The sequence below is a fragment of the Paramisgurnus dabryanus genome, chromosome 5 (assembly GCF_030506205.2).
Source record: "Paramisgurnus dabryanus chromosome 5, PD_genome_1.1, whole genome shotgun sequence".
Taxonomy (NCBI): Eukaryota; Metazoa; Chordata; class Actinopteri; order Cypriniformes; family Cobitidae; genus Paramisgurnus; species Paramisgurnus dabryanus.
The window spans coordinates 25,101,999-25,123,507 of record NC_133341.1 but is presented as its reverse complement, the minus strand read 5'-3'; the positions used below and the strand labels follow the sequence as shown (position 1 = coordinate 25,123,507).

Sequence of the window (21,509 nt, the reverse complement as noted above, 5' to 3'; positions counted from 1 at the left end):
TTTTCTAACTTAACATGCATTTAAATTGTACAGATTTTGCTAGTGCTGCATTTCAGATTGCTTTAGTGAGGCAATTTTATCAGATGAATATAACCCAGAGGGGAAGAACCAAGTAAAGAACAAATCAGGAAATGATATGGGGGTGCCCGAACCAAAAGCAACAGAGAAGGGGTTGAGGATCCAGGCTGGATAAAAAACATAAAAAAAATGTAAAAACAAAAACACACACACAAAAAAACACAACCCTCCCCTTCTGTTCAGGCTTGTGTTCCTCCGTGACCCTGAAGATTATACCGGCGGGGGTTATACAGCTGGCAGGAACCCACAAGCCAGGCAGTTTTCAGGTTATAGGCCAGTCTAAAAGCAGCAGGATGATATATTAGGACATATTAAATAAGTGTAAAGCTCATGTGGATATTCAAATTCATTTAAAAAAAAACTTGTAATACCAAAAAGTTACTTTTGGGTGTATTTTGGGCATATTCAATTATTGTATAGCTCATTTGCATATTAAAATTTAATTTTCAAAGCTAGGAGTAAAGGAAAAAAATAGCCCCATTGGGGTGTATTGTAGTCTGGCCTTATTGGCACACATTTCGGATTGATGAGAAATTAACATCTTTCCTCAACTAGGATTTCTTGGGACTTTTAGTATGTTGTTCTGGACACCTCAAAGAAATGATCTATGCTGAAAAAAATTATTTTACAATTACTTCTATTTTTTGCTCCAAAATGAGTTAGTTTGCCTGGACTATTAGGGGTGTTGTGATTCTCCAAATCCTTGATTCGATAACATTTTCGATTCGAAGGTCACGATTCGATTCAATTTTGACTGGCTGTAGCTAGACTACGCCACTGGTTATAACGGTTTTATCTGTTAAACAAAGAACTCTGGAGGGATTTGTTAAGGCTGATTATATGAAAGAGAAAGTGTATGCAAAGTGATTTCATCTTGGATTGGGTGGTCGTGCTGTAAAAGTTTTGCAGTTAAGACCCATAGATCATTAATAATGAATGAAGAAAAGAAGTCGCAATTAATAGAAGAAATATTTACTGAAGAAATCTCATTTGCACATCATCAGGCATGTGCTCACATAGACATTAAAGGGGCTTGAACAGCTGCCTATTTTTCTGTATGTGTGTGGGAGACTGCCGTTGTGCTATTCTTTGAAACAACCGAGATGATTGTAAGTAATTATGTCTAAACCAACACAAAGTACAACTTAGAACACATGTGTCAAATACCAGGGCCGCAGGCCAAATCAGGATATAAGCTTTTAATTGATCTTGGCCCACTTTAATTCGGAATGTGCAGCATTGCACTACAAGTCCCAGCAAGCACCATGGACGAGCTGTGGGCTAAACATGTGATCTCCGCATCTCACATGACACAGCTGTAGTCAGGATTCCAGCATTAGTGACAGTACAAATGGTTTCAGCAGCATCACTGTTCCTTTATATCGAAAACGTGTTAAATTGCAAGTGGCCAGTCAGCCAGAAAAAGACAAAAAGACAGTGCGTTCATGTCAGCTGTGAGTTTGTATTAGCCTACTTAATTCCGACTAAACAGAAGACTTAGGGGCGGTTTCCCCGACAGGGATTAGCTTAAGCCAGGACTAGGCCTTGGATAAATTAAGATATTAGAGTCATTTTTAAAGCATAATTTATAAATAAACATTACTGATGTGCATTTTCAGACACAACACTCGCACTGATATATTTTAAGACATATATGTCAGAGCAAGTTGTTTTTGGTCAAGGCAACACTAACATTTAAGATAGTCTGGGACTAGTCTTAAGCCCTGTCTGGGAAACCGCCCCTTAATGTTTTATTCTTTCATTATGGCTCATTTGATCATGAACGTGTAAAAAAATAAACGAAATTTAACTTGACAGGCAGACTTTTTGGGAGATATAAAGTCAGTAGATGACCGGTATGTTTATCATTAATTGCCACAATGAGACGCACGCGGGTATAAATAACACATAAGTACGCCAACAAGTATGTGTTTCTCATGTGAAATCCTGCTGCTTTCATGAACTGTACTTTACTTTTCATACACTGAGTATAAAATGTGCCCATGTCATGTCTGATTAAATCTGTAGATGGAGGTGCACCAAACTTGGGCACAGCCCAGCCTGCGTATTCAGAGCAGACTCCACCACCAACAAGTATGTGTTTCTCATGTGAAATATTGCTGCTTTTATGAACTGTAATTTACTTTTCATACACTGAGTATAAAATGTGCCCATGTCATGTCTGATTAAATCTGTAGATGAAGGAGGTGCACCAAACTTGGGCACATCCCAGCCTGCGTATTCAGAGCAGACTCCACCACCAACAAGTATGTGTTTCTCATGTGAAATACTGCTGCTTTTATGAACTGTAATTTACTTTTCATACACTGAGTATAAAATGTGCCCATGTCATGTCTGATTAAATCTGTAGATGAAGGAGGTGCACCAAACTTGGGCACATCCCAGCCTGCGTATTCAGAGCAGACTCCACCACCAACAAGTATGTGTTTCTCATGTGAAATACTGCTGCTTTTATGAACTGTAATTTACTTTTCATACACTGAGTATAAAATGTGCCCATGTCATGTCTGATTAAATCTGTAGATGAAGGAGGTGCACCAAACTTGGGCACATCCCAGCCTGCATATTCAGAGCAGACTCCACCACCAACAAGTATGTGTTTCTCATGTGAAATATTGCTGCTTTTATGAACTGTAATTTACTTTTCATACACTGAGTATAAAATGTGCCCATGTCATGTCTGATTAAATCTGTAGATGAAGGAGGTGCACCAAACTTGGGCACATCCCAGCCTGCGTATTCAGAGCAGACTCCACCACCAACAAGTATGTGTTTCTCATGTGAAATATTGCTGCTTTTATGAACTGTAATTTACTTTTCATACACTGAGTATAAAATGTGCCCATGTCATGTCTGATTAAATCTGTAGATGAAGGAGGTGCACCAAACTTGGGCACATCCCAGCCTGCGTATTCAGAGCAGACTCCACCACCAACAAGTATGTGTTTCTCATGTGAAATATTGCTGCTTTTATGAACTGTACTTTACTTTTCATACACTGAGTATAAAATGTGCCCATGTCATGTCTGATTAAATCTGTAGATGAAGGAGGTTAAGATTTGCTCTTTAGTAAGCCAATACTTTGCAAAGCCATGCTGTTTCCTAAATACATTTTTATGATCATCCTGGCTTTCGGATGAAGGGGGTTTGAAAGGATAAGGAGAAATGGTGTGGACCCATCAAAATGTCGTCTTTTTTTCAGCTTTGACACTGAGGTCGGCCATAAAAGATTTCTGTTAGTTGCTCGAGGTCCCTTATCTGATTGAACTGGACATTTGTTTGTGTTAACCAAAATCCAGTCCAATGTAGAACACCCTTCTCAAAGGCAGTTGGGGGGGGGGGCTGAAATGCTTGTTATCTGCGGTTCCTACAAAAGTTTAGTGTTAAGTTAGTATCTTGTGAGTATTTTGTGAACACAAGCGTTTTTTTTATCATAAATCCTTACGACACGTGTGCAGCAGGCTTGTATTTTGACAAGAGGCATGAGGCACATGGTTAACATGACGCAACAAACACATATTTTGAAATGACAAGCTACACATATTTCATCAAGCTGAATCTTTTATGGACCCATGATCATTCATGTTTCCTCGCCGGTGGCAAAAACGCAGGCCTCACGTGGTTCTTGCTTGGCATCCCGTGTTTAACTCCATCACATCGGATGATAATCCTCCGATCTAACGTGAACGCTACACACCACCACGTTTTTCAAAGCACATTCAGATGTGAAGTCATGTCTCTTCAGCTGCACTAAACGCCCCCAGACATGGAAGATAGTGCCATCCTTATCAGTGCTTTAAGTGGGCCGGAACGCCCCGGTACTCAGTACCGCCACTTCTAAAAATAGCTCATGAGCGTACCACCACCTCTCCGTGCGCCCAGAACGTGCTTTTAGCGTACCGGAACGCTCATTTGCACATCTGTTTAAAAATCAGAGGTTTAATTTAATCCTTTGGCTGCGCTGCCGCTTTTCAGAGCGCCCTTAATGTACGCTTTCTAATTCGTCCAACCGAGAGCAGAGACTACATTACCCATACACCCTTGCGTTTACAAGTTAAAAGCGCATGCGTCAGTCAGTCAGTGTCAACGTGCTCTGGAGAGGTGTTTGTTTGTGTGTGAAACGCGCAACCATAGCTGCTCGGTTCAAATGAAAATACAATGAACACGTAATATGCCCTCCTTGTTTTAGACTCTGAGTAGTAAAAGAACAAGGTCAGAATCAGAGGACTCGCTGACATCTCACCAAGCCAGAATGACAGCTGCAGGTCAGACGCAAGCCTTGTAGGTACGAGATAATCTCCGCTGTCGCGGCTGTCAGTTTGATTCCCCTCGAAGCAACTTCGGATTTCCTCAGGCGATGTGCAGAAAACATTCATGAAATTGTAATATACATTTAGTTTAATTGCTAAACTACAAGTAAACGAAATTTCAATGAATTTGAACGACGTGCACAGTAGTTTTACCACCCGCAAAATGGAAAACAATGGGACAAAATAAATGACTTTAGAGTTTCAAATGGCCAGTATTTTGTTATTCTTTACCCCATAGACATGGTCTTGGTGTCATTTTAAAGTTTTTTTTTCAAGCTCTTTCTATCTGAACAACTAGTTTTAGCATTTAACCATGCTGAAAATTGTACTCACATATCTACCTTTTGCACATTTTATTTATGTTCAAAAGCTCTTTCTACAGTAGCTCTTTCTAATGGTATTTTTTCAAAATCCTTTTGCACATTTTATTTATGTTTTATTTTTAGCTCAAGCAAATCCACAAATTTATAAAAGGATTTATTATTTTTTACAAGGTCGTCTGTTGACTGCTGAATATAAAACCCCTTCAATATAGGAGTCGAGTCAGCAAAAAAAAAAAAAATAGAGTACCGGCACCTCTTTTGGGCCCCTTAAAGCACTGCTTATTCTTCATAGAAAACCTGTGGACTCGCTGTCCTGACAGGCTGGAGTTTGTGAAACCTCCTCTAAGACAATAATTTACCAGGACGATGATAAATTGAAATCCAAAACTACCGAAAACACACCAACTTGGACTGCTTTTACTGAATACCAACTCTGGTATTACTGAATACCAACTCTGCACTGAGCCAACGTAGAGCCTATAGAGCCTATCCGAATTAAATTTTTGTAAAGTGTTAGAACGCCAGTATATGTCGCATGTGTGTAAACAACCAGGCTAAAATGGTAAAAATCTTCATACTTGTTTTTATATAATTTAAATAATTAAGAACCTCTGTTTTAAAATGCGTGGTTCAAGATTCTGCCCTTGACTACGTCACTCATAGGCAAAGCCCATCCCAACAGTGGTGACCATCTGCCCAATTTGCATAGACACAGCCCTGGCACAGAGTCCGCCATTGCTGTATCTAAGCTTTAGCAGCTGGAGTTTTACAGTGCTCTCCGCCAAAGATGTCTGTTTCACATCACATGCCTGAGCTGCTAATCAGGAGAGCGGTCGCAACGCATGTCCATTGTGCTTTTACACATGACCAAGCTTTTATGTTTAATTTGCGGCTCTTCCAACGGCTCTTTTGCTTGTTCAAAAACGCCATTTTAAAGCTGGCAAAAGAGGCTTGAGCCGTTAACAGCATTCTAATGCAGTTATTAATGAAGTTATTAGAAAGAGAGCGAGAGCGACAGAGACACACACAGAGAAAGAAAGAAAGAAAGAGCGAGCGTGAGAGAGAGGGCGAGCACGAGAGAGAGGGCAAACGCGAGAGAGAGGGCGAGTGAGAGAGAGAGACAGAGAGAGATGTGTGAATGAGGCCTTTTCAGTGCGTCTCTAAACAGCGCTGTTATTGCCTCAGAAAATCATCTGTCATGTCGTTTGTGTTAGTCTGTTATTACAGTTAACTATGCAAAGTGATATGGAACTGTAATGCGGTCAATAGAGCTGCCTGGAACCACGTTCGCTGTTCGTTTCCCAGAAAATAATTGCACACCTCAGAACAGGGATGGGCAACTTCGGTCCTGGAGGGCCGGTGTCCTGCAGAGTTTAGCTCCAATCATAATTAAACATACCTGAAGCAGCCAATTAAGGTCTTACTAGGCATTCTAGAAACGTTTAGGCATGTGTGCTGAGGCAAGTTGGAGCAAAACTCTGCAGGACACCGGCCCTCCAGGACCGAAGTTGCCCATCCCTGCCTCAGAACGTTCATCAGCCAATCAGATACAAGCATTCAACAGACCCATAGTATAAGATGAGTTAAAGCAGCTATAAAGAATGTGTTTAAAGAATAAATATATATAATTGTAAAAATATTTATACTTTCTTTCCCTGTTAATTAAACCACAAAACCACAGACCAAGGACAAATTCAGGATGCAAAGGATAGAATTGAGGTAAATTTGAAAAACTATTACACTATTAGATTCTGCTTCAAATGCTTTAATATTATATTCTCTCGCAATCACCCAAATTAGTTTCAATTCAGATGTGACTGAATTTTACAACTATTGTGTCTCTGCAGCACAAACCTAACTCTGTGCTAGTAGATACAAAGAAGAATCCGTGGAACATTTGGAATAGAAGTAACACAGGTAAGTCTGTATTGAGTTGGCTTATAAAATAATGTTAGTTTTACAAATTTTACAGTAATTTAAGTGAAAATAAAAAAGTTTTTATGGAATACTAACCAAAATTCCAAAATGTTTTTGTTTAGAAAATATCAAACTGTTCTGGGAATTGGCTGGAAAAACAAATGACTCTCACAGAAGTTTTATTGACACTCTGATAAACCAAATTCAGGACATAAAGGAAGTTTCTACAGTGGATGAGAGTAACACTTTTGTGGTTTTCTGTCCTATTGTTTCTCGAGCTGGAACTGATATTGAAGCAGCACTGAAAATATTCAACAACTCTACAGGTTGTTTGATCATCACCACATTGTTGAAAAAAACGAAATTGTCATGTTTTGATTTTTCGAAAAGAGAATAAAGGTGTTAAATGTTTTTATTAACAGCCTCCTCAAAGTTGAAAGTTCTAGTGGTGCTACATCACACATTTGACCCAGAGAAAACTGTACCAGACAGCAGCAGATGTGTTAACAGGACGGATATACTGACAGTGGACTGTTTGTTTTATGAGGACACAGGATTACTGGAGTGTCAGAAAAATCATGATGCAATGAAAAACGTTTTTGACTGGTTAAAAAAGCAGGTATTTAACAAAATGTGCCATGAATTATAAAACCATGCTAAAAAATAATTTGAACATGTTACTATTTACTAATACTATACTTTTTTTTTTACAGGGGAAGGAAAAAGGAATCAAAGTGTTACATAAAAGTATGTTAAAGAAACTTTTGCTGTAAAATACAACTTAAATACAATTTGTGTTTGCTGTAAAACCTATTGTGCAGTTACACACTTAACATTTTTAACACTTTAACTAAAACAGATAGAACTACATGGATTACAAAGGGTTTATCTTCAATGGTAAGAACAACTTTTTTCTTGTAAAAATGAAACTGATAAAAGGCTAAATCAGTTTTAGAATATGCAATATTTCAAATATTTTGTAACATTTCTGAAATACTACTTTAACATGAAGAACTGACGCAGTTTAATGAATGTATTTTAATTGTTTAAGTTTTTACCCTATTTAAGCTCATTTTTTGAAAAATACTTTGATCCGGTCTTCGTTAAATATGCTGAGATAAACACAGTGAAGTGTACACACAGAAACGCTTAGGTTACTCACGTAACCCCGGTTCCCTGAAATAACGGGAACGAAGCATTGCGTCAGTTAGCTGACGCTATGGGGGAAACTCCTGTTTACTCCGTGACTGAAGCCTATTGGTTAACGTCTGTACAAAGTACAGACCAATGACGTTTGAACCCGCGCGCGGGAGGAACGCGTCCCTATATAAGCGCGGTTCAATCGTCAGGAGCTCATTATTATTCGACTGAAGCGCGCAGCCGAATAACACTCGCTGCGTAGACGTTTGTAGCACGGCAAGAGACGCAATGCTTCGTTCCCGTTATTTCAGGGAACCGGGGTTACGTGAGTAACCTAAGCGTTCCCTTTCAATACGGTTCACTTCGCATTGCGTCAGTTAGCTGACGCTATGGGGGAACGTAATCCCATCACGCCGTGCATACACAACGTACTGAAGTGCCTTACCGGAGAGACACTGCGTGTGGCCCTATACCCGGCATATTCACAGCTTTAAAAGCAAATGTGTAAGCACCATATAAATTGTTGACGCGCACACGGTGGGGTTTTAAACGCACCGGGGGCACATAACATAGCACAAGACGGCGAGGTACGCGCCGCGGCTGTGCGAGATAAGTAAATTCAGAGTCACGTTGGTGAGCTCGCTGAGCGCACCGTGGTGTACACATAAAACGCATGAGCGTGCATGATTGAGCCGAGAGAACCTGCGCTCGTAGGGCAGGGACGTCTAAGCTGTACAATCTGACAACGTAGACGGCGAAGACCAGCCGGCCGCGTAGCAGATATTAAATATAGATATAGATACCCCTGTAGACCAAGTTCATGAAGAAGCCAAACTCGCACAGAGTGCTCTATATAGGACATAGCTCATAGAGGGGCGTGAGCCAGTGCGATGGTTTCAACGATCCATCTAAATAACCACTGTTAGCAACAGACATACGTAGTGAGTGATCTGCGAAGCTCACGAACGGCCGATCTGACTATAATATGCGGCAGAACGGTTCGTAGCGTGGGATTATACAGATACCACAATAGTGTGAACCCCGGTGCACCCTCGAGCGCATCGGGATGCATATAGGTAGTATTATAGTGCACAGATCGGTGAGCTTTCCAAGCGCGCCGTAAATGTGTATTGACTATAAATTGCACGGGCACAGGTGAACACTTGAATACATCGTGAATGCATATAGATGAATCAGAGTGTTATAATGCACAGGCCGGCAAGATTCTCGAGCGCGCCGTCATGTGTTCTGATAATAAATTGTGCGCACACGGGTGAACTCTTCAGTGCACCGTGAATGCGTATAGATAAATCAGTGCACACAACGCGCCGTGAATGTGTACAGATATGATTGATGAACGTAACGGTGGGCACCCAACGCACCGTGAACGTACACAGATGAACAACAATGTATGTGTCACAAAGCATAACACAGCTGTGTATACAGGTGAGCTTTCCCAAGCGCATCTTATTGTATACCAAAATGTTATAGCGTGTACATGTGAGCTTCTCTAAGCGCACGGTGGACGCATATAATTAAAACCCATATCGTGCATACAGGTGAGCTAATGGGCGCACCTTTAATGCAACAAACCTCAGTAGTGCGCGAAGCAGGGATGTCGAAGCTGTAAACTGACAACGTGGACGGCGGGGACCAGCCGGCCGTGTCACAATTGTCAAATGAGAAACCTCTAAGACCATGCCCATGCTCTAAGACAAGTGAGCATAATTGTCACGGGAGGTGATAACGTCAACGATCCATAAATAGCCTGTATTGACAGGTGCTCTAGTGAGTGATCTGTGACGCAGATAAACAGCTGATCGTCTGATGTACGTCAGACGTATGTGTCATACAGGACCTTGGACAGTTCCAGAGCGCTGTGCCTCGGGCACCGTCCGCATCTGAGAAATGACAGGCTTATGAATAAAGTGAATGGCCAGCCGTAAAAGCATGGTTCGCTGTTACCGCCGCCGTCCGCATCTGAGAGATGACAGGCTTGTGAATTAAATGAATGGTCGGTCGTAAAAGCGTGGTTCGCTGTTATCACGGCCACATAGATATAGGTAGGGGAGAGAGCCGCCGTGCCTCTGTAGTGAGGAGAAAAGTGTTCCACAGGCGATTCGCGGGGGGTTTTGACTTTCAAATGTCACTAGACAGAATGGATCAGACTTTGCATAAGGACGCCTCGTGAAAGGGGTCCTAGCAGCTTGTGTCAATGTGTCATAAGGCACGTAATGTAGGTCGTGTCCCACGGATGCCATCTCCGCACGCCCATCGTAATGGGTTAATATTGGTAGTTTAAGCATGAGATGCGTATCACTCTGATTGAACATAGCTTATAAAGCGATGCAATGAGTTTATAAAGGAGATGACTCGTCAGCTTGTTCAGGGGGCGAGATCTCAGTCTGGTTCGGTAAATAATGAAACCACCGTAGATTGCCCGACCGCATTATCACAATAACACGGTCGAGAGTGCTGCAGTGCTAAATCATCCTCATAATGTACCGTATTCACAGTACAAGGTGATTTATATGAGACAAACGGCATTCCACGCGCCGAAGGCTGATTGCCGTCGTAAAGCGTGTTCAACCCACAGCAAATGCTGGGCTAGCTCGTAATGACAGCACTTCATGCAGCCGTGTGTAACTTAAGCAAGCTTCCCGGCCGTCAGCTCGGGGCGGGACCTTTGCTTAGTCAAACTGAAGTGGACTTATGAACAGAATGCCACGATATTCAGCTTTCTGAGGCTCGTTAGAGGGGTACGTGTGCCCGTCTTAAACGAGATGCCGCGCGCGTCTGACTGTGCGCGCGCTTTAAGCTTTGAAACTTATTGTGGCGGGTAGCAAGCTCACTTGAGGTTGATATTACCCTTAATATCTCCGAGTATTGGAGCGGAGGTGTGAGCGTCTTCGGATCCGCTAATATAAATCAGCTATATGGCCGAAAAACGTCATAAACCGCTTGGCTGTAAGCCTTTGAGTGGCCGTCCGGAGAGGGCGCGATTCAAACGCTTGGAGCCATGCAAAAGTCTGAGGCTGTCCTTCCTCTAGGAAGAGAGAATAACAGCCGTAAGACCGTGCTCGTTTGCGCCATCAGCATCGTAGCGGAGAAACTGAGGTGGGCTGCGAGCGAATTTGGCAGAAAGGTGTTAGAGACACCGTACAGTCGTGGGGTGTCAATACACATATGGCCAAACCGGGGTTTTTTCGGCTAGCGTCGATAGAATTATGGACAGCGGGCCGTGTGTGCGTATTACTGATTGCTTGTCAGTAAGGCGATAAAGTGTTTAGAGACACCGTACAACCGTGGGTGTCAATACACAGTATAGTAAGCACGGAAATTACTCTTTTTAGAGGAATTAAATACCGTTCGCCACTATAGTGAGGTTGCATAGCCGACAGTATTACACAGTATGTTTGGATAAACAGCACACAGAAAACATTACAGGGCAGTCCAGCCGAGGCGTGACATAACCCCTTTTCTCCCAGACAGTTTCGTTCTCTGTTGATGCAGCTGTGCTGCGGAGACCAGAGCTCAGCCGTTCAGGTGCACAAGCCTCAGTAGTGACGGTGACCGAACGGCTCACGGAGCAGAGCAGTATGTCTAGGTGGTTTAATGTCAGACTGAACCCATCGCAGAGAGGAAGTCTGCCGTGAGGCCCGCGGTTTTGCCGTTTATTAAAAGGGCAGAAAAACCGGGTATATATATATAAGAATGTACCAATATTCAGCGCACTGATATAGGACGGGACTGAATAAAGGGAGGTATTCGGGCCTCAGTATATTATAAACAAATTCGTTCTGCCTCTGATTCCGTCTAAACCAGAGAGAAATTACCAGGCAGACGAAAAATGAGCTATCTGAAGTGAGATCGGCTCAGGCCAGTAAAGCTCTATAATAAGTGTTTTAGCGCTCCAATAGAGGCGTGTCCGCCTTATCGAGCAGACGAATGAGAGGGGAGGGGCATGAAGCTCTCTTATAATGAGTGTTCTTGGTGCTCCAATAGCGGCGAATCGGCCCTATCGAGCAGACGAATGAGATCGCGCCGCTCCAGAGGGGAGGGGCATGAAGCTCTGTAATCGTTGAACACTGGACAGCTGCATTTAGAGGCAGCGAGCCGTAATACCGCGTGCTAGCTAAGCCGTTAAGAGACCTCACCACTGTGGGGAAAGGAGCGAGGGACTCCGCGAGCGTGGAGCACGAGTGGCTGTGCTATGACAGAGACAGGGGCAGACCGCCCGTGTTTGCTTGTCGTATGCATCTATCCAGGTCTACGGTTCCCCGCTTGTTCATCTCAACAAGAGAGGAACGGCAGAGGGGAGCAGCAACACAGACAGAACAGCCATGCGTCGTGACGGTATCACCCGATGCACTCGGGGGATTAATATATGTGCCAGAGATCTCGCCACTGAATTTGAGAGGAGCGAAGGGACTCTGTAAGCATGAACGGTTGCGGTGTGACAGAACACAGGGGGGGTTAGTCCGTGTGTGCTTGTCTATGCATCCATCTAGTCTCATGGCTCGCCGTGTGTTCATCCCGGCGAGAGAGGAACAGCAGGGGGAGCACGAAACATGGATAAGACAACCAAAGCATAAGCGCGGTCCCGGCGTGGGAGGTGCCAGACCGGTAACGCGCTCGGAGGAAATTCATAGCAGAGAGGCTCACCGAGCCGCTGTGCTGGACGCTATTACAACAGCGCCTGCTCTTTTAGCTTATAGCTTTATATTAAAAATATTGATCTTACCGGGCGGCCGCAGGGGAGACCTCGTCAGGCGTGTCCGCTGCACAGGGCTCGTACCACGGCAAGCGAAGGCTATCTTCGGTTCTCGGCCGGAAAGCGGCAGGGGAAGACGCTAGACCTGGACTCTGCTATCTTCGGTTCTCAGCCGGAAAACGGCAGGGGAAGACGCTAGGCCTGGACTCCGCTGCAGGGCTTTTGTCAACGGCGAGGTAAGGCTTCTTCTTTTCTTCGGAGCAGCGAGAGGTTCGCGCTGAAGGAGAAAAATAATGAGCTCCTGACGATTGAACCGCGCTTATATAGGGACGCGTTCCTCCCGCGCGCGGGTTCAAACGTCATTGGTCTGTACTTTGTACAGACGTTAACCAATAGGCTTCAGTCACGGAGTAAACAGGAGTTTCCCCCATAGCGTCAGCTAACTGACGCAATGCGAAGTGAACCGTATTGAAAGGGAACACAGATCACTATTAGCTGTGTTGCACTTTCAAAACATTGCTCTGCTAGAGCAACATTGGCTCAGCCATGAGTGGATAAATATGTTGAAAATTATTATTAGTTTTGCAATTTAGATTAGTGCTGCTCATGGACATCCACATGAAGGTGGTTCCATGATTTGAACCACTGACCATTTGCCCTCCCAGGCAGAGGTGACCCTTTGGTGCAAAAAAAAACAGCACGGTAGTTTGAATGATTTAACTGAGTTTTCTATTAAGCAAACAACAATTCAGTGTTACAATCATAAGAGTAAGCAGTAATATTTTATTTTGACCACTTTAGGCTGCACACACATACAGATTTCAAGCCCGATTTGCACCCTCTGCAATTGAAAGAGGTACGAGGTCCGAATAGTGTTTTACTGTAACCATTTTTTCCCCAAAAAAACTTCTGGTTTGTGGTGTCTTGGCGATATTTTCCTGCTCATAATCGCGATGGAGCCTCCCCGATCACAAATCATGTTTGATATTTATGAACTCTTAATCGGGCTGCCTCCGACATGACAGCTGCAATAGGCAATGAGAGCGTGCAAGCTTCAACTGGTTGTTGCGTCCTTTTATAGCTGAAGCAAGACACCCACAAACATGACATGACAGAGGTGTTACTATGGCAAGTGCTTTTATGTGTCATGCAAGAACTACCACAACATTATTTGTTTTTCTCAAGTCACATTTCTCACAAGTTTCTGTGAGATATTGCGTCACTTTGAAATTGTTCCTACAATCGGGTTTACTGGGTAGACGCGCATGACAATTTCATTTGATTAATTATGCAGCCCTAAAAGAGTCCCTATTACGTTGCTAAAAAGAACATTATTTTGTGTATTTGGTGTAATGCAATTAGGGCTGAAACGATTCATCGAGTTACTCGATTAACTCGATTCAAAAAATTCCTTGAGGCAAAAATTCTGCCTCGAAGCCTCGTTAAATTCCTATGACGCGCACTACACGTGCCGAGATCTGATTCACATGGACCTTCGTTCAATGTTCAGGAAGCACGTCATCTTTTACTGTGACACACTTAGACCCTCTGTTTTTTGTGACAACGGAAAACTGCTTGGCGATGCTTGTGTCAAGCTCCTCCGGGAGTTGAAGGGACTCCAGATTGACGCTCCTTCCCTCAATTGCTTTGATAACAGCCCTCTCTCGCTTTGTGGCAAGCTTCATACTGGCCTGATCAAATCTTCTGTCCAGCTTCGCCAATATCACATCAATAGCCTCGGAAAAGCTAAGTTGCCAATCCACTGTTTGTGCGCCATGCATCACTGCCTCTGGCTCTCTAGTTTGGCGTAGATGAGCTGGGGTTTTGCTCCCTCGTCCTTTGTTGCCTGAAAAACACCCTGACATATTAGCTGCTCCATCAAAACAAAATCCTTACTAAATTTGAAACTGCATGTTGGCTGGAAGGGCTCGTCTAATCCAATCACGCTTGGTTGGGTTGCGGGTGCTGGCCAGGCCGGTGCAACTGCAGGCATAGGCGGGCGGACAGTCTCCTCATTCTGGCTGCTCTCTGTTGTCATGGTTGCAGTATGGTTTTTCTTAATCACTCCTGGTGGTGGTTTAAAAAAAAAATCTGAAATCCGTTTCTGTGCCATATTACCTCCTCGTCTTTTCTGTCATTAAATGGTAAATGGTAAATATTAAATAGACTGCATTTTATATAGCGCTTTTAACAGACCTATGGCCATCCAAAGCGCTTTACAATTAGCCTCACATTCACCCATTCACGCGCACATTCATACACCAACGGCGGTGTCAGCCATGCAAGGCGCCAGCCAGCTCGTTGGGAGCAGCTGGGGTTAGGTGTCTTGCTCAAGGACACTTCGACACTTGGCCCAGTGGAGCCGGGGATTGAACCACCAACCATTAGACTATGTAAATTTATGCTGCATGGAATGAGCGGGAAACCTCTTTACTCTGCTACCGCTAGCCTGTCTGCCTGACGTTGACAACGCAACTTCCGAGCCTGTGTTGATTAGGCCGTAAAGTAATAAAATTAAAATCCAAAATACACGTCATAGCCTACATGTGTCAAAATTATTTCCTAAAATATTCATAAGGAATTTATATATTGTGCAAAATATTTTTACTTGCAACGCGGCCATGGGCTACAGGCATGATGACAATATGATATTAATAAATACCACTTACCATTCATAAGTTAAATGGACTTCGTCGATGATGATGACTAGCAGGTTGGTCCTCAAGACGTGGCTATCATGTCTTGCCATATCCAAACATCCTTCATGGATATTTAATTGTTTAACGCCAAAAGTTGCACTTTTTTAAATAAACTTGCATTCAAAACTACTTAGAACACTATCTAAGGCTGCATCGAAAAGTAACTTCGTGTCTGCTGCTGTGTTGGATAAACAAAACTGCTTTGGTGTGTCGCATAAACGTCGTCATCGTCTTGCTGCCTCCTCCGCGTTCTGTGATTGGTTCCCTATTTCAGGGGAAAAATTGGTCCAGTTTCCATGCTAGACTTGCAGCATAAATAAATTTGCGCGCAAGGCAACGTGGGGAAACCCAGTCTAATATACTGCAATATATTATATGTACCATCAATATATTATTCCATGTATTGCCAATATATAATATATTGGAAAATGGAAAGGAAAATACTGTATTTCAAGTAATATATTGGTAAATGTATTTTTCTTTCATAAGGGCTGGACATCTGGTCTGTTCATGTTCATGTGTTTTGGAGGAGGCATGGCTTTGGATGGCGATTTGAATGGAGGGTGGGATTGTGATTTCAGTGCAAGTACAGTGTAGGCTACCGTTAGCATTTTTCAAAATCAGATACCCTACCTTTAAGGTGCTTGCACAAACAAACTGTTAGGTCATTATTTTTAGAGGACAGTCTCACGCAAACATTCTTGTAAAAACAACAGCCTTACCCAGGTGAAAAAAAAGTGCACTAAAATACACTTTATTTAAGTACACTTAGTACACTTTTCCACAATATACTAAAAGTGCTCTATTTTCGCACACTAATTTTGAACTTAGTATACTAAAAAGTAGTATTTAGTACTTCTTAAGATGAACTTAATACCATCTTAGTGTACTCAACTGTGCTATTTTGAGACACCATGAAGTTGAACTAAAATGTATTTTTAACATACTATGTCTGTATTTAAAAAATATATATTTAATTATAACTTGAAGTACACTTGAACCCACCTTTAAGCATTTTTAAATATACTTTAAAGTATACTAATGGTATGTTAACATAATATTCCAAATGTATTCCCAGGTGAAAAAAGTTCACTAAAATACACTATTTAAGTACACTTTCCACATTATACTAAAAGTGCTCTATTTTCGCACACTAATTTTGAACTTAGTATACTAAAAAGTAGTATTTAATACTTCTTAAGATGAACTTAATACCATCTTAGTGTACTCAACTGTGCTATTTTGAGACACCATGAAGTTGAACTAAAATGTATTTTTAACATACTATGTCTGTATTTAAAAAAATATATTTCATTATAACTTGAAGTACACTTGAACCCACCTTTAAGCATTTTTAAATATACTTTAAAGTATACTAATGGTATGTTAAAATAATATTCCAAATGTATTCCCAGGTGAAACAAGTTCACTAAAATACACTATTTAAGTACACTTTCCACATTATACTAAAAGTGCTCTATTTTCACACACTAATTTTGAACTTAGTATACTAAAAAGTAGTATTAAGTACTTTTTAAGATGAACTTAAAACCATCTTAGTGTACTCAACTGTGCTTTTTTGAGACACCATGAAGTTGAACTAAAATGTAATTTTAACATACTAGGTCTGTATTTAAAAAATACCTTCAATTACAACTTGAACCCACCTTTAAACATTTACGAATCTACTTTAAAATATACTAGTAGTATGTTAAAATAATATACCAAATGTATTCCCAGGTGAAAAAGTTCACTAAAATACACTTTAAGTTCACAACCTTAAGGTACCAAAAGCTCTTTATTTTCGTGCAGTAAATTGTGCTTAATATACTAAAAAGTAGTATTTAGTACTTGTTAAGACAAACTTAAGACAATCTAAGTGTACTCAACTGTGCTATTTTCTAAAATTGTATTCAGTTACAACTTGAAGCACATTTGAACCCACCTTTTAAACATTTATAAATGTAATTTAATAATTTCAGATATAATAATATTACATAAATAATATAGCATACAAAAAACAAAATGAAATAATATATTGCCCACACATTTGTATACATAAAATAAATCATTTCTAATGTACTGTATGTGACATTTGAATTACAGTCAAGTTTACTATTAGAATTTTATACATGTACTATTTTACCTGCATGTTTGCCACCAAAACATGTTTTAACTCATTCTAAAATTATACCTATTCTGTATTCATACATACGAACCGGTTTCTTCCATCATTAACAACTAATTAAATGTTAAAGAAACAACTAAGTATGTATTTACTGCTATTGAAATGATTTTACAATATAAAACAAAGATCAGTGAAATGCAATGAGCTACTTTTATCAAATTGTGGAACATTAATACATCAATATGAAAAGTACACTATGAATATGCAACCATTGAATAATTATATAATCATAATGATGTAATTCTCTAAACAAAAAGTTACTGGACAAATGCAGAAGTGCATTTGAACTTACTCGAGATAAACCTACAAATGGCTGAACCAAAACACAGAGCAGTTTAAATGTCACGTTTAAGTGGAGGGTCACTTCTTCTTGCCATTCAGACACTGAAGACTTAATCACAAGGTCTGTGAAAAGGAAACAGAATATATACAAAATTAACCAATAATTAATGAACATATGCATTAGAATTTTGTTAACTTCTCAGTTTACCTTTTAAAGCTTTGACTGTGTCCTCATCAAGCTTGACATGAGTGTCCGTTTGATCCGTCGCTACATGGCACTCTACAAGTTACATTGAACAAAGGGTTATAGGAGGCTTAACTCACTGACACTGATATAATGCAACCTGTGTGTATTACAGGATATTCTTTACTTTGATAATTGTGTTTTATTTTAACCAAGGGCATTTTCCATTGACATGTCTATTGTGGTCTTGCTTACAAGAAAAGTTCACCTCTGTTTAAGGAGATTTAAGGAAATCAGAAGTCATGCCAATGGACTCTATGCACGCTTAACTTCCACATTTGACTCAAGGCTGCTCTTAAGTTTCTGATGCGGGAGATTTAAAGCAGAGTGACAGCAGAATCGCTAAAATTACTTGTTTGCTGGATTTACCCAAATTTACAACCTATGATGTGTGAAGAATTGTCCAGATGTGCAAACTGAGAAAGGTTGCAAGTTTTATGTGTTGTCTTATCTCTGTAATCATTAAGATATATTCAGCTAGCCTGTACTAGCAGTGCTTACATTGTGCTGTTTTTTACAATTCGTCCAGCAGGCTAATCACGTTAGTAATATATTATTGTCTTTGTAATGTTGTCTAAAAGTGTCCGGTCCAACATCCAATAGGAAAATTCAACTGCAGTACAGGGCTCAAAATTAACTTTTTTTTGGTAGCATTGGTGCTCACAACTTTAAAGAGTTAGGAGCACCAGCAAAAATTTAGGCGCATCCATCCAAAAATTAAAAAGCACCACAACTACAATGTATATGTTAATAGATTTATTTTATTAAAATAAAATGCAACCACCAGGCTTTACATATCCTATGGCAAGCTTTTAAAATTTGGTCTTTTATTTAATTTTTTTTACTGCATAGATTCCTGAATTAATACCCAACTGCTTTTGAAATAGTATAGCAATAATAATTTACCAATTACAGATTACAGGTAAAATGATTAAGATTACAATAGAAAATCTAGCAAACACGTAAAACACTGATTAATTGGGACATTTACAAAAGTGACCTTAATATAGAAGGCTTAATATAGAAGGCTAATATTAGTATTGATAACTGCATTACCAGGATGCTATTACTACTAAATATGTTTTAAAAAATATATTTTTTTATAAAAACATACCATCAACATTGTCGTGTTCCACATCAACATGGACCACAAGGATGTTTGTCGGATGTCCATTCACCAGCGCATGCGCACATACACTATCAAACACTCTTTGATAGACAGGTCGGTGTCTCCATCAATAATGAACACATTTGTCATGACACTATTTGTGTTTTTGGCACTTTCGCCATGTTTAAGCAAGGTCTGGCGCTTAAAATGTTTTGATTCCGCCACCAACGCCGTTTTACAGGATTTACAGTAAACACATTAAGTTACATCGAGCCATTTTCATAGCGGAGACACTCGAAATCTTTAAGCCACTCTCTCTGAAAGGTTTAACGTCAAGTCTTATTTTCCGGTGGTGGAGTCGCATTTGAATCCGGATCGTCGTCATTAATTACAGTAGTAACATTGGCTGTAGTCGGCTTGTTCTCGTCATGCTCGCGGTGCGTCTTATTTTCGCGCTTCATGTACCAACGTAGCACGGCAACAAGGAATGACTGACGCTCATATTAGCCAATCTGCGGTCTTCATTAAACGTAAGAACTTAATGGTGAAATTTGATTGGTTATGTAACGTTGGAGAGAACACTGAACCTGGGACAGCAGCACGCAGCATCACAATCTAAATCAAGTCGCACCACAACAAAATGGGCAGTCGCAGAAATGCTCCCAAATATATTTTAAGGTCGCACAGATTAAATTTCGGTCGCATATGCGACCAAAATATTCGCAATTTCGAGCCCTGACAGTAGCCACCGTTCAACCTGAAGAGGGCAGCACTCAGACGTTTTTACAACATATATTGTAGTATTGAAACACTTTATACCCAAATGTCAAAAAACTTACACTAAAAAAGCATCATTCTTACAGATCATTAACTAAAAAAGTTGGTTTAGGGTTTAGTTACTCTATAAACATTAGCATTAGAAAAACACAAAAGTTATCTAAATGTTATACAAATACTGTAGAACTAAAAACTTACCACCAAGAATAAGTATTTTTACGGGCTGTATCTTCATCTGTTCATCTCTACTTCGACTTATTAGATATTCTCGGCTCTGATTGGTCAATTTGAATGCCGCTGTGCTAAAAAAAGACAGGCTGTTATGATTTCTGAAATACAACAAGAGAAATGAAATGCCTAACTTTACTCACAAAAAAAATGTAACGTTATGTTCCAAAAGCCACACAACATACACGCTTTAAGAAGCTGGGTTAAAATTAAGACATACTGTAATACTAAATGTTCTACTTATTTAATAGTTCACTAAAAATAAAAAGCAAAAATCTGTCATCACTTAACTTACCCTCATGTTCTCTCATTCATCTTCAAACAAAAACCGATGTACTTTAATGAAATCCAAGAAACGTATATTTCCCCTCGATGTCAGATCCACTTGATACTTAAAAACTGCTCACATTTCAAAAGGTTAATCGCAACAGCAATAAAAAACATCGCCGAAGTAATCCATGTGAATCGCGTTGTTTCAGCCAAGTCCTCTGATGATCACTATATATAATTTAACAGTTTTAGTTTCAAATTTTAATCCACATTTACCAACGATCATGCACGTTGTGTATCGAACAACTGAATCAGGAAGCCAATGTGACGTACTGAATCCCAAGAACCAATGAGGTTTAGTCAGGTCCGTCACGTGTGTTGTTTGAATATAAACACTAACAAATTTATGTGGATTAACTTTGTAAAATCAATATATAATGCAAGTTCAATGATATGATGTTGAAATTGCAATGTTAGCCTATTAAAATTAATGTACATGTTTAAAAAAATATATGTTTTTTTCTAAATACACTAAAACTTCTGTAAAAGTATGCTTGTGTTTAACATACTTTTTTTTAAAATGTGTAATTAAACATATATTTTTTCCCAGCGTACCTCTAGTGCTCTTTTTAGAAATACGTTAAATGTATGCTTGAGTTTAGCATACTTTTAAAAAGTGTAATTAAACATATATTTATTACCAGCTTAACTCTAGTGCACTTTTTAGAAATAAATTAAAAGTATGCTTGAGTTTAGCATACTTTTAAAAAGTGTACTTAAGCATATATTTATTACCAACGTACTTGTAGTACACTTTTTTGAAATACATTTAAAAGCTATTTAACATATTTTTAATACACTTTAAATAAGCACGTTGGGAATACAAATGTACTAAAAACATATTACTTAAATTTTAAGTATATTTTTAATACATTAAATACTACTTTTTTTTCACCTGGGTATGCAGCCTTAGAACTTTCTGATTCTGAAAAAAGTTATATACCTGCAGTCACCACAATACAAGTCTATTTAGGGCACCCATTTGGCCTGGATTTACCTAAAAGCACAGGATTCATTTTGGGAAAGTTTTATTTTCCCCCTCGGAGCCAGGCTGCTTTTCTTCCCAAGCTGCCCTTCAATTGTAACGTGTGTTTCACTTTAGGGGCAGTTCACATTTCGCGGTCATCTACAGTCAGTTACAAAAATGTTG

The 21,509-nt window shown here is 40.2% G+C and overlaps 1 protein-coding gene and 1 long non-coding RNA gene across 8 annotated transcripts in view; one reads left to right on the top strand and one right to left on the bottom strand.

Moving 5' to 3' along the window:
• Positions 1-21,509, top strand: part of LOC141282245 (uncharacterized) — a 42,328-nt gene that overhangs the window by 17,455 nt on the left and 3,364 nt on the right. For 2 of the 7 annotated variants that reach the window (XM_073814850.1, XM_073814851.1), the window contains exons 5-15: positions 2,107-2,172; positions 2,277-2,345; positions 2,450-2,518; positions 2,796-2,864; positions 2,969-3,037; positions 6,414-6,451; positions 6,580-6,649; positions 6,772-6,975; positions 7,072-7,268; positions 7,363-7,396; positions 7,509-7,546. In XM_073814850.1, the coding sequence (XP_073670951.1) occupies positions 2,107-2,172; positions 2,277-2,345; positions 2,450-2,518; positions 2,796-2,864; positions 2,969-3,037; positions 6,414-6,451; positions 6,580-6,649; positions 6,772-6,975; positions 7,072-7,268; positions 7,363-7,396; positions 7,509-7,546 (923 nt within the window). Of the gene's footprint in view, positions 1-2,106; positions 2,173-2,276; positions 2,346-2,449; positions 2,519-2,622; positions 2,692-2,795; positions 2,865-2,968; positions 3,038-6,413; positions 6,452-6,579; positions 6,650-6,771; positions 6,976-7,071; positions 7,269-7,362; positions 7,397-7,508; positions 7,547-21,509 lie in introns of all 7 variants that reach the window. The other 5 variants (XM_073814852.1, XM_073814854.1, XM_073814853.1 and 2 more) reach the window with 5 other exon arrangements.
• LOC135739183 (uncharacterized) lies at positions 17,364-20,570 on the bottom strand. The gene is made up of 4 exons (XR_012336776.1): positions 20,325-20,570; positions 20,000-20,103; positions 17,881-17,952; positions 17,364-17,795 (listed from the first exon to the last, which is right to left on the bottom strand). It is a non-coding gene; the product is annotated as an uncharacterized lncRNA (long non-coding RNA).